General features: G+C 43.1%; 1 protein-coding gene across 2 annotated transcripts in view; it reads left to right on the forward strand.

Moving 5' to 3' along the window:
• CACNA1G (calcium voltage-gated channel subunit alpha1 G) overlaps positions 1–12,798 on the forward strand; it is a 268,125-nt gene that overhangs the window by 13,552 nt on the left and 241,775 nt on the right. For both annotated transcript variants that reach the window (XM_048491901.1, XM_048491902.1), the window contains exon 3: positions 12,514–12,611. In XM_048491901.1, coding sequence (XP_048347858.1) covers positions 12,514–12,611 — 98 coding nt within the window. The remainder of the gene's footprint in view (positions 1–12,513; positions 12,612–12,798) is intronic.

Raw genomic sequence — 12,798 nt, forward strand, 5'->3', positions numbered from 1 at the left:
CTCAAAGGTGTAGCCCCATCCCTATCAGCTACCACTGGAAACAATGGGGATAAGTTGCACCTTACGAGGTCCATACCTGAACCAAACTGCGCAAACTTGGTGAACTTAACTTATCGGACAGATGCACCTGATGATACCCTGATGATTTGGTGCTTACGTCACATCTACTCAAAATCGTCCCCACACGGGCACCCCCAGAAATTTGCCCAAAGATTCTTTGTTCTTGTTGACTTGGCTGTATTGCTGTCAATGGGGAATTATTACAGTAGAAGGGCTGTGAAGTGCACATTTCTGAAGGTATGGTCACAAAACTTTCAGGGTATCCTTCAGGAGAGTCTCTGGATGAAGCACCATCCGGGTTTGGGAATTTTGCTTCAGGAGATTTAATTATAAGGACCCAAAAGGGTGAGGTCCATCTCCCACTTCCCCTGAGTAAGAGTTCCCCAAACCTGGATGGTGTCATCAAACTCTCCTGAAGACTCATGAAGAGTTTTGATGAGTTCATGAAAATGTGCGCTCCACAACCCTCTATCCAGAAATTTCTATTGACAACAATGCAGCTAAGAATCACTACAGAACAAAATCTTGTTACAGAAATTCTGGGGGGGTGCCTGCAGAGGTGCATTAACGTAGATATCGGTACCAATATTTCAGTGTATCATCCAGGAGACTGTCCTGATGATACCCTCAAGACTGGTGTGGTTGGTTCAGGGGCCAAGATTATGGACCCCTCAAAGGGTAGCCCTCATCTCCTTAGTTCCCATTGGAAGAGATGGGAGATAGGGACACCCCTTTTGAGTCCCATAACTTTGGCCCCCTAGAAACTAAACCTCACCAAACTTGGAGAATATCACTCAGAACAGTCTCCTAATGATACCCTAAAATTACAGTTACTGATATGTTTAAAATGCGCGCCTGCAAACTCAACAATGAAAAAAACCCCAAAATAAAAAACGCCCTGTGGCTACAGTGATCCGAATCCCATGGATTCGGATCTGTTAGGATTCGGACAGTTCAGATTCGGCCCCTCCTCGTCCGAATCCGTCCGAATCAGTGCACATTCGGTAAAAATTCGGATTTGGACTGGCCGAATCTCCAACCCTAATGGGCAGCCATTGCAGATCACCTAGACTTAGACCCTTTCTGTGCAGCAAATGTATAGTGGGTCGCAGTCAGGATAAAGTAAGTACATAGTATTTACTCTCTGTGTGGCATTAGGCCCATCCAAAAATACCATTTTGTGCTGATTTCAGACCACTTTCCACATTACAACAGTACATAGGTTTGCTCTGAGGTCCTCATCCTGTTTTCTGCATTCTGCATTCATGCTATGCCTGGATCATGACTGGAGACGGGGTGTCAGCCTGCCCCTCTTCTGCACCTGAACTGATCAGTGGGGGGCACTGTTGCTCCATTTGGCAAACCAATGAGTTTTCATGGGAATTTCTCAGGAGACCAGAAAGTGCACCCAAGGCTCATTTCAGGTCAGGAACACAGCATCAGGAAGGAAGGAAGCTGAAGCCCCTTTCCATACATTTCACAATCTGGATGCAAATCAGAGACCGCACACATGGGGAACTCATATATTGGGACTGTTGTGCAGGACATGGGATGGGAACCCTTGGACCCAACATGCATGCTCTGTAATGTAGAAATCAGCACAGTAGTCCAGACTGGTGAAGAAAAAATTTCCTTATGATAATGTAATGCAAGTTTTAGCACTACTCACAGAGAGTATAACTTTTGCCATAGATCCCTCTAATTATAGCTGTGGGACGATAATAGTGCCATACTATCAGATCTCGTTCTTTTAAAAAAATACGGCTCTGGCTAGAACAGAGCTCCACATGGAAATGAGGAGTTTTGATGAATCACATAATTATGGTCCATTATTTCAAAGGGAATTCTGGGAAATGGATTTTGAAAGAGCCCTTGAAGGTTAACAGGAGCTGGGAGAAAGACCTTTAACACCCCAAAGATTATATAATCACTGAAACTGTGAGATCCTGAAGGGTGAATAGTTACTGGCCAAATTATGCATAATTATTGCAACTTCATTGCTGCTCAGCAGTTGAATGGCACCAGTATTGGACTTATAGGGCACTCTGTCCCTCTGCCATTTTGGTAGGGGTTTATTGAACACCACACACTAAGAAAGGGCAGCCGTTACAACAATGCAGAACACAACTCTGCATCTATTAATGTAATTGATAATTATTAAATGATAGCACAGAACGGTGCTTTTTCAAAATGTCTGTGAGAATATCAGTACTGATGGCCAATCCGGCAGAAATGGCAGTGCCCATTTGTGCTTCATTCTTTGACTTTCTTTGTTATGGTATTTAGATCGTTCCCAAACTGTCTTGTATGGCATGAACACAAGAAGCTGCCATGTAGTAAATCAGACTATTGGTCTATCAATATCTGTACTGTCTGTTCTAGCCGGCAGCAACTCTTGGGTGTCTCAAAATACCTGTTTGACATCACTTACTTTTATTGCCTGATCTTTTGAGGATTTTCTGCTTGCAAAAGAGATGCTTCACCACTGACCCGCAGCCCCTCTTACCATGTAAATTTAAATGTTGGCCTTTTCTGCTCATTAACATCCCTTCCTCTACTTTTATGTCCATGTCCATACAACCTTTCTCTCTCACAGACACATGTTACTCTTTGCCTTCTCTTTTTTCTGAGAGCACAATATTTTCCGTATGTGGTGATCTTTTCTAGGAACCTATCAGCCTGATCCAGATTGGACTGGTGGGCAGGGATAGCACCGCTCCAGTGTCTCCCCACTCTCTCTGAAGGACTTTCCTGCAGTGTGGAAAGGCCAAAAAGAGAGAGAGAGAGCCCTCCAAGCATCCCCCATAGGGAATAACAGAGATACGCCACAGAAAAGGTGATGTATCTCCAATGCCAGCTCTGCCAGTAAACGGGCTGGGCGGGCAATGGAAGCCATCCACATTTGGCTCCAGCCCCTGGCGATGCCAACACAGCTTTTTGCACTGGCAGGCTTAGAGACAAATGGCGGCTTCCAGGTTGAGCGCCACAGAGCTGTGTGGTATCTGGGAGCCCGGTTAAGTTGCCCATCCGCCAGTGTATTTGTCCCTTGTGCCGGTAGAGTGGACACCCATGCTGGCACAGGGCTGCAATGGCTCCAGAGAGGGGCCCGCCCAGTGGTGGGATCCAAAAATTTTAATAACAGGTGGTGGGATTCAAACAGTGGCGCCGCCGCTCACATGCACCTCCAGTCCCTATTGGGCAGAGAGGTTGCTTTAATAACCCCTTCTCGGCACTCAGAAAAAATTAGTAACCACTTCTCTAGTGAGAACTGGTTGGATCCCACCTCTGGGCCTGCCCCCTCTCACTCTGGATTGGGCTGCCTGTTAAGGTAGACTCACAATGAAAAGAAACAGAATTGGATAATTAAATCTCTTGGGTTCATCACTGATCTGACTGTACTCTTCCTTCAGTTAGGTAATCATCTATGTAAAATGGCTCTAACTGTCTATACCCAGACAGAGTGTAATCCTAAAAGAAAGCTTCATTTAATAGAATGGAACTTCTAAATAGATCAGCCTTGACTTGGATTGGCTCTGGCTAGCCTGATCTCATCAGATCTCAGAAGCTAAGCAGTGTTTGTACTTGGATGGGAGATCACCATGGAATACTAAGGTTGCCATATAAAGGCAAATGGCAAACCACCTCTGAATGCCTCTTGCCTTGAAAAACTCCATAAAGGATTCCCATAAGTTGACTGTGATTTGACAGCACTTTTCACACCCAATTGACCAGTTTAGACTATGGTAACCCAATGTACAATGGTAGCTGCATTTGTTTTGCATGCACTCTGCTTGTCATTTCTAGAATGTAGCTCTTTAATAAAAGCCAATGTATCTTGCCCAGTCAGCTACATGTTGAGATGTGCAACAGTTGGGGTGAAGAATGGGAACTCTCTGGCTTTATACATGTGTGCTTGTGTGCATGCATTTGAGTAATAATTACATTTGTCCTCCCCCAATTCTCTCTAGCCCCAAACATAATTTCAGCTCCAGTATAGTCCTTTGGCTCTTTCTGACTCTTGTTTCTGATTATGAAGCTAATGGTGACCGCCAGGATGGGGCAGCTTGGTCAGGTTTTCACCTTTCATTATTTTTGATTGGACCTAACTCCTGTATGACATTGTTGGGTCAGATCAATAATGCTTCCTAGTCCACTTTCTAAAAGTAGTCCATACTGGATGGTTCAGGCTAAAAGTAAAATGAATAGAGCAATCAGAGAAAAAGAGAAAGTGATTTTCCTTGATTTCCCCCTTCCCCAATAGAGCTTCTGGCATCCAAAGATGTGCTGAAGGAATGCCAGCACATTCTTAGAACCATTTTGGCTAATGGACAGTCCAATAGCTAGAACATTGACTGGGAGTGGGCAGAGGGGATGCCACAGAGGATAGTTTTGTTTGTCTTTAGAGAGTTATGGTAGTAGTTTTAAAAATGCAATGTCTCGACTTTTATAATTTTTTTACAAGATTGAGCAGTATAACAAAGTCATTCAGAAAATATATATTTTAGAAGTGTAATGGCAGATACATTTCATGCCCCTGATGAAGTAGATTGTCCATGAACATTTATGCAACATTAAATGTGTTAAAGTCATGTGACAGGAAGTGGGGAAGTCAGAATTATAACCTTATTAATATTGAGGCCAGGGCTATGGGCAGCAGACCAAGAGAACCAGGAATAGGAAACACAGAGGCATAAGGATACTTCCTCCAGTTTGTGGGTCTTCCTCCACTGGAAGAGCCACTTAATTTAGAGGAAGGTTCCTTACACTGGAGACAGTCTTCAAACCTGAATCAAAAAGAAAGATGGAGGTATAAATATTTTAACAAATACATTAACTTTACTCAGTGGAGTGGGAGGATAGGCATAGAATCCACCCTACAAGCTAGGTAGTAAGAGTTGTGCTGTTGTGAGGAAGAAGCCAAAGGTCAGAGCTGTGAAAGAACCCTTTCTGCTCCTGGCTGACTTTGCCTTGCTGTGCTTCTTCTCTCAGTGTGAGTGCCAAGAGAGATAGAAAACATGGCGCCTTCATTCTGTGTCCATTCACACTAGTAGGAGGTCCTTCCAAAAGGCAGCAAAAAAGATGGGCAGCTCTCTCTCTCTCTCTCTTTTTTTTTTGCTGTCATCACCATTGACTTACAGCGACCTCTGGTGAAGTTTACAAGGTGAGAGATGTTCAGAGATGGTTTGCCATTGCCTGTCTCTGTGTCATGGCCCTGGAGGTCTCCCATCCAAATACCAGCCAGGGTTAACCCTGCTTTGTTTCTAATATGATGAGATCAGACTCTCCTAAGCTATTCAGGTCAGGATGGCACCTCTATGGGGGCTTGCAAACCAGCAGATGGGACTCTGTGACCCAAACTAAGGATCCTGAACTTAGAGTTGAAGACTTCTGAACTACATTACAAAATTCTCATGTTGGAGTCTGAATTCTATTTCTGCATCAAGACCTTACCCACAATGAACACAACACTCCCATTGGGGATCTTGCAATATAAATCTACATTAAAGATATGATGAGTATAGTTATGTCTAAAGCCACACCAGCCATGAAAGGCAGTGTGGTGCAGTGATTAAAGTATCTAGGAAATCCAGGTTCAAACCTTTACTTGTGCCATGGAAACTTACTGGGTGACCTTGGGACAGTCATACATTCTCATCCTAACCTACTTCACAGGATTGTTGTGAGGACAAAACAGAGGATGGGATAATGATGTTAAGCATCTTTAGGTCCTCCCTGGGGTGGTGGAATGTAAATAAAATGTCCCTAGCTTTGTTCATGATGCTGCATAGTACATTGCTTTTTCGAGTAAAAACAAGATGTGTCAGATTCATGGCCCTTCCAATTAAGATAATAAGCAACAAATAATGTGCCCGATAGTTTCTGATGACAGCCTTCAAGGGTCCATGAACAGATTTCTCTCCACTTTTCCAAAGATACCATTTGAATTGTCTAAAATTCATTTTCTGTCTCTTCCCTGATAGCTCAATGTTCTCTCTTCTGATTGCCCTGCTTTGTAGATGACACAGGACACTCAGCCTGGGAAATCTTCCAGTGCGAGTTAAAAACACTAGTACATAGAAGACCAAAATGCAGCTCTGTTAGTTTTTGTATATAACTTTAGACCCTGAGGAAATGGAGCAAGTGCAGATATGCTGATACAGGGTGTGTGCAGTTGTAGAGAAAGGATCTAGGAGGTTTGTTTTGAGGTGTTCATTTTGAGGAAAATGCTCCATTCTTGAGCAGAGGGAGTGAGTAGTTGGTGTCTGCCCAGCTTCCAGCATTTCTGGATGAAGCACATTGTTTAGATCCTTTCCAACCAGGTTTCAGGCCTGGGTATGGGATCGAAACAGTCTTGGTTGCCCAAGTGAAGAACCTGCACTGGGAGATAGACAGAGGATCAGTGACTCTTTTGATGCTCCTAAACCAGTGATGGCGAACCTATGGCACGGGTGCCAGAGGCGGCACTCAGAGTCTTCTCTGTGGGCACGTGCAAACAGAGTGCCCCCCCATCTAGGCTGGCCTGGGCCACTGGGCTCGATTATTAGCATTATACCTATGACCTAGTTTTGGGAAGCAGTGTAGGTAACCCTGTTAAGCACTGTTAAACCCCACTGATTTTCATGCGAAGAACTAAAGTGCGATCCTTTACCTGGGAGTAAAGTTGCTGTCAGTTGCTGACAATGGAGTCATTGTCAGTTGCTGACAATGGAGCTTGCTTCTGAGTAAACCTCCTAGGGTCATGATTCACCCATTGGAAGAATTGCTCGGTTGCTTCAAAGCCAAGCCACTGACTACCACCAAGCTTACTCCTGAGTAACACACGCCTCGGAACCAACCGTTTTTTCCAATCTAAAACCTCAGTATTTAGGTTAAAATACTGTGTTGGCACTTTGCGATAAATACACGGGTTTGGGGTTGCAATTTGGGCACTCTGTCTTGAAAAGTTTTCCCATCACTGTCCTAAACCTTTCAGCACCATTAGTTCTGGTATTCTTCTAGAACACCTTTCTGGGTTGAGAGGAATTGTTTTGTGGTGGTTCTAGTCCTACCTGAAGGGAGGTTTCAGAAAGTAGTGTTGGGGGACTGCTGCTCTGCCTGTTGACCTTTGGCCTATGGCAGTGGTTCTCAACCTTCCTAATGCCGCGACCCTTTAATACAGTTCCTCATGTTGTGGTGACCCCCAACCCTAACATTTATCCATTTTACAGATGGAGAACACTGATGCAGAGAGTCTTAGGCAACCCCTGTGAAAGGGTTGTTCGACCCCCAAAGGGCTTGCCACCCACAGGTTGAGAGCTGCTGGCCTATGGGATCCCACAAAGTTCCATCTTTGCCCCCTTTGTCCCCTTTGCTTTTCAACATCTACATGAAAACACTGTGTGAAGTCCTCTGGAGATTATAATTTGCATACTTAGCAAAGGCTCATGGGTATGCTGTTAAAAAAATTAAAATTCATTTTTACTTTTGGTTTCATATCCTGCCCATCCCAGAAGGGCTCAGGGCGGCAACAACATGTTAAACCTACGTTACAGTTAGATATCATAATTTTAAAAATGCTCACCATAGCTTAAAAGATAGCCCAAAGGGAGGACCAAGCCTGCTTAAAAGACAGCTTTTTAAAGTACATAGAGCCAGCAGGCTGTTGGGTAGCCTAGGCATCTGAGGCACTTGGGCTTGGCAAGGGGCATGGCCTTGTAGTGAGGCCATCTTGTACCTTCCCCATGAGACTTACAATGCAGGTGCCTGAGACTCTGTAACTAGGGCTTATTTTTTGAGTAGAGCTTGTATTTCAAGCTTTTCTTAACAATGCCAAAAAATCTTGCTAGGGCATATCTTCAGGGTAGGTTCTACTTTTGAGGAAACATGGTGTATTACTTTTTTAAATCTTCTGGGTTATTAAACATATTTGTATTCAAAAAAATTTAATCTTTATTACAAGTCTACCATCAATGATAAAATGATCCTTCATGATGTCCATTTTTCCAACACATTTTAATACCTTTTGCAATTTCTCTGGTGACAAAGGCCGAGGCATCCATCATTTTACAGAAATTCTCTTTGAGTCTGGAATTTAATGTAAATGTAAGACCCTTTAACCACATATTCTTCCATAGATACATTTGTATATTATACCCAAAGTTACATTTTATCTTTCATTCTTCCTCAGTTTCAAATTTCAAAGCTTATGTATTTTGGCAATAACATGATCAGATTGTTTAATAATGAGACTTGATGTTCAAACTATTTCTTTTATTGAAAACAACATCAGGAATAACCATTCAGACTTCCATTAGCAGGGAGTTCATCAGCAGGTGTCTAATGAGTAGCTGTGCATACTGGCAGCTGTGGCCAGGAGTGCCTTATACCAGCTTTAACTGGCTGACTATCTGTGACCTTTTTTTGTGCAGTAGAGATCTGGCCTTGGTGGTACATGCCCTGGATACATCTAGATTACTGCAATGAACTCAGCAAGGGCTGCTCTTTGAAAATGTTCAGAAACTTCAATTGGTGCAGGATAGTGTAATTAGGATGTTGACTTAAGTGAGCTATAGGGATGAAAGCCCTACATGGCTTAGAACCAGTATACCAGATTGACTACCTACTCCCTTATGAACTTGCATAAATCCTGAGGTTGACTTTTGAGGCCTTGTTTCAGGTGCCCCACCTTCTGTGATTAGGTGAGTGGCAACCCAGAAAAGGGCCTTATCAGTTGTGGCACTGAAACTCTGGAATTCTGTCCTCAGAGAGACTCACCTGCCCTCTTCTGTTGCCAACTTCATCAGCTGGTGAAGATTTTTTTTTTAATCCTGCATTCCCTCAGTGATGCCTCTTTCCTGCCCTGTTTTTAATCTCTTATTTGGAGGGGGGGGGGGTTGGTTGGTATTATTTGTGTATTTAAACTTGGTTTTAAGTGTTTGAATGTTTTTTGGTTGATTTGAATGTTTTTAAATATGTTTTTTATTAAATATGTTTTTGATCCATTAGTCACATTGGTGGCCCTGATGAGTGCAGAAAGTTGGGGTATAAATTCTGTAAGTAAGTAAATAAATAACCTAGGTTGGGACTGCTGATTGCTCACCTGCCCCTCTTGTCATCAAGAATGTTCCCAGAAACAGCTGTGACCAGCACAGTCTGTCTCCAAGCGATAAAAGAGGTCCTGCTGTGGTATCATCCAGATGTCTACACAGGGAAAAAAATCTTTCGAGAAACAAATAGGTTTGTACCAAATTCAGATTCTTGCTTGGTACCTTCCTGTTTTACCCTAGCTAGTAGTCTCTACAGCACAGAGAGCCCTCTTGTGGCTGATTCACAAGGAGCAAGTAAATATATCATTGCATGCATCAGCTACCACTTCCAAATGTTTTGGCACAGAGTGAATATTCTACATTAACAGCTTATCTATATTACAAGCTTTACAGCTTAATCCATTTCCTGGGGGTGGTCAGGGATGGGGCCACTGCCTTTCTGCCATGCTACCTGCAGAAGGCTTCCAAGCGGCACAGGGAGGCAGCTAGAAGAAAAAGAAATCCTGCCACCTTGAAACCCACCATAGGGCTCAATGGAGTTCCTTTGGTGGGAGTGCTGAACAATTTTTTTCTAAGAGAGCCCGAGGCTTTCTGCCCAGGACTACAATTCCCTTTTTGGTGGTATAACTCCAAGCCCTGGGCCACAGCATTTGCAGCCCTAAACCTTGAATGGAAGCCAGCTGTAGTCAACCCCCCCCCCCCACACACACACACACACACACCCGTGCTTGGGACATTTGAAGGGAGCCAGAGAATCCCCCGCCCCACCTGCCATGCTTGGTGAACTGTGGGAAGAAGAGGGGCAGGCAGAATCACCTGCTGCAGTGGCAGATGGCTGCAGAAATTAAAGTAAGTGTGCGGGCCATTGCAGGGAGACCTGAAAATCGGGTGGTGGGTGGGAAAATTGAAGTGGAAGCCACTTCCATGCTGTTCACTTGGGAGCAGTCTCTCCCTGGGTTCTCAGACTCAGATTTATTTACGGTCACCGACCAATAAAATTCCAGATTTAAAACTGGACAAGTACAGATACAAGTCAGATAAAATATATAACAAATTCAGTATAAATAGGAACAAGTAAGTGAAACAATGTCCATCTAAAAGTAATAAAAAGGCATTAACTAGCACACCTGATGGAGTTCTGTCACACCTTCCTGATTTTACTAGGTATCCACGCAAACTTAGCAACAGAATGTTAGATGTTTGTTTGTATCTGATAACAGTATTTTCATCGAATCCCTCTTTGCCAAAGAGCAATTTGTCTGCACATAGGGCAGAAGCATCCTGCATATCTCGTAACGTGTGCACTCAAATAGAATGTGTTCTGTGGTCTCAACAGGGGGAAATTTAGTGTTGCATATATCTGTTAATGTCAAAAGCAGGCTGGTATGAGACAATCTTGCATAGCTTTCTCACCCTTGCCCTGGAAAGAGGCCTCTAGTAGCTCATTCTCTAAGATTAGTGTTGTCACACTGAAGGCTGAAGCTCTTGTAATGACCAAATGCGCCTCCAAACAAAGCACAACATTAACTGAAAGGCTTTGGGTTGATCTAATCTGGTCACCAGGGCTATAGCAGAAAATCCTTTGTACATGTGGTGCCTTTACTTCATTTCTATCCCCTGTAGGATATCTGGGTAGGACATCGATAGGACACTGATATTCTTCCACACTTTCTGTGTACATTTTTCCCTGAGTTGTATTTTTTTTTCTGTTTTTCTAAAAAGTGTGGAATGGATTTTAGTGTTGAAGAATGCTTCCGTTGCCTGGGAGCTCCCAGAATGCATGGTTTAGTACTCCAGAGATAATCCAGAATGGGAAATAGTGCCCCCAGTGGAATGCACAATGTGGCACAAGGTATCTTGCCACCCCACCATTATATCATTCCTTTAGATTTGTGGATTGTGTTGCCTATCCTCAACATGCAGTTCTCCTTCTGTGTTGTAGAGAGGCAGGAGACTAGTGTGTCGCGCCCGTGGGTGAGTGCTTTATGGGTCTTGAGTTAGAATGACAGCATCCAGTTTTCTCACTTTACTGTTGTACCCAATGAACTGGTTCAGCAGCATATATATTACTCATAGCTGGCAATGTGTGGATTTTCCCCAGACTGCTCCTTAACTGTCTTATTCTCTGAGTTGCATTTCACTCCATGTTGATGAGAAAAATTCTAAAATTTGGGTGCTGTGTGGTTTCTGGGCTGTATGGCCGTGTTCTAGCAGCATTCTCTCCTGACGTTTCGCCTGCGTCTGTGGCTGGCATCTTCAGAGGATCTGAAGATCCTCTGAAGATGATCCTCTGAAGATGCCAGCCACAGACGCAGGTGAAACGTCAGGAGAGAATGCTGCTAGAACACGGCCATACAGCCCGGAAACCACACAGCACCCAAGTGATTCCGGCCGTGAAAGCCTTCGACAATTCTAAAATTAGTTTTAATAATTTATTTGTGGTATTTATACCCAGCCTCTGCATGTCTTACCTGTATGTCTTACCAAGGTTAAAAGTACAATAAATCATCATGTATAAAATATAACAAAACAGCAATAAAAATCACATTAAAATTACAGCATTTTACTGAAGTATAAATATGCTCATGTTCACTGGTGGAATTATGTACAAAAATACATTTTGATGCAATTTTGATAGGGCCAATCGGATACTAATTTTTGCAGTTTTTTATTATTGTGCGCATATTTGGCAACATATTTGGCTCTTTTGCAAATTTTTATTATTGTGTGCATATTTGGCAACATATTATTGTGTGCATATTTGTACCAGGATGTTCCCATAAAGTGAGATTATGTTCTTGCCTAGATTTATTCCTTGGCTCATTGTTGCATGCCTTGAACCCTTGGTACGTATCCTGCAATAGCAAAACCTTGGCTTAGATTGCATTGAAAATCTTCACTCATGGAAGGTTTCATGTCAGCCACGTTTCAGGAGCTGCAGCAGGAAGGGGGAGGAAGAGAAGTCATAATCCTCTATGTCCTGTTCTTGGGAGATGGGACCTCTGGAGCTATATGAGGAAGGACTCAAAGGTTTGCTGGAGGAGAATCACCCAAAGTTTCCCCCTGTTGTATGATCAGCAGGATCCAATCCTATGTTTTTATGCTATGTAGAGAAGCTTTTTGATGGATATTTTTATTTCTCAGCTTTAGAATAATCTTTGCAAAACTCCTGCTTGTTACTACAGAACAACCAACATACAGATGATTAGAAGGAAAAGAAACTTTATGGAATATTTTTCTCTTCCTGTACTATATTCTGATTATGCAGATAATCCATAATTAATTCCTCCAGGGACCTTTTCTCCATGAGAGAATGCCAGTTAGGAACTCTTGGCATTACGTGTAGAGCGTTTGATTCAGGGTGCTTGATCTAACTCTTTTCCTTCAAAACTCTCATGTGTTCCTTTTATTTGTCGGCTTTTTGCAGCATGCTGGAATACTCGTTGGACTTGCAGAATGTCAGTTTCTCAGCTGTTCGGACTGTCAGGGTACTCCGGCCTTTGAGAGCCATTAACAGAGTTCCTAGTAAGTTGAACCGCTTTTCTCCTTTGTTCCCTCCCCTTTGATAGTAGCTCATTATTTTTGACAATCTGGAACCAGAATTAGAAATGGGACGCTTTACATCTTTTCCGCAATTCCATTTAATGCACTCACCTGCGTCTCGTAACCACACCCAACTGCTATTGTGTGTAGGGTCCTCTTATGCAGAACC

This window comes from Sphaerodactylus townsendi, linkage group LG03 (assembly GCF_021028975.2).
Source record: "Sphaerodactylus townsendi isolate TG3544 linkage group LG03, MPM_Stown_v2.3, whole genome shotgun sequence".
NCBI classification, from domain to species: domain Eukaryota; kingdom Metazoa; phylum Chordata; class Lepidosauria; order Squamata; family Sphaerodactylidae; genus Sphaerodactylus; species Sphaerodactylus townsendi.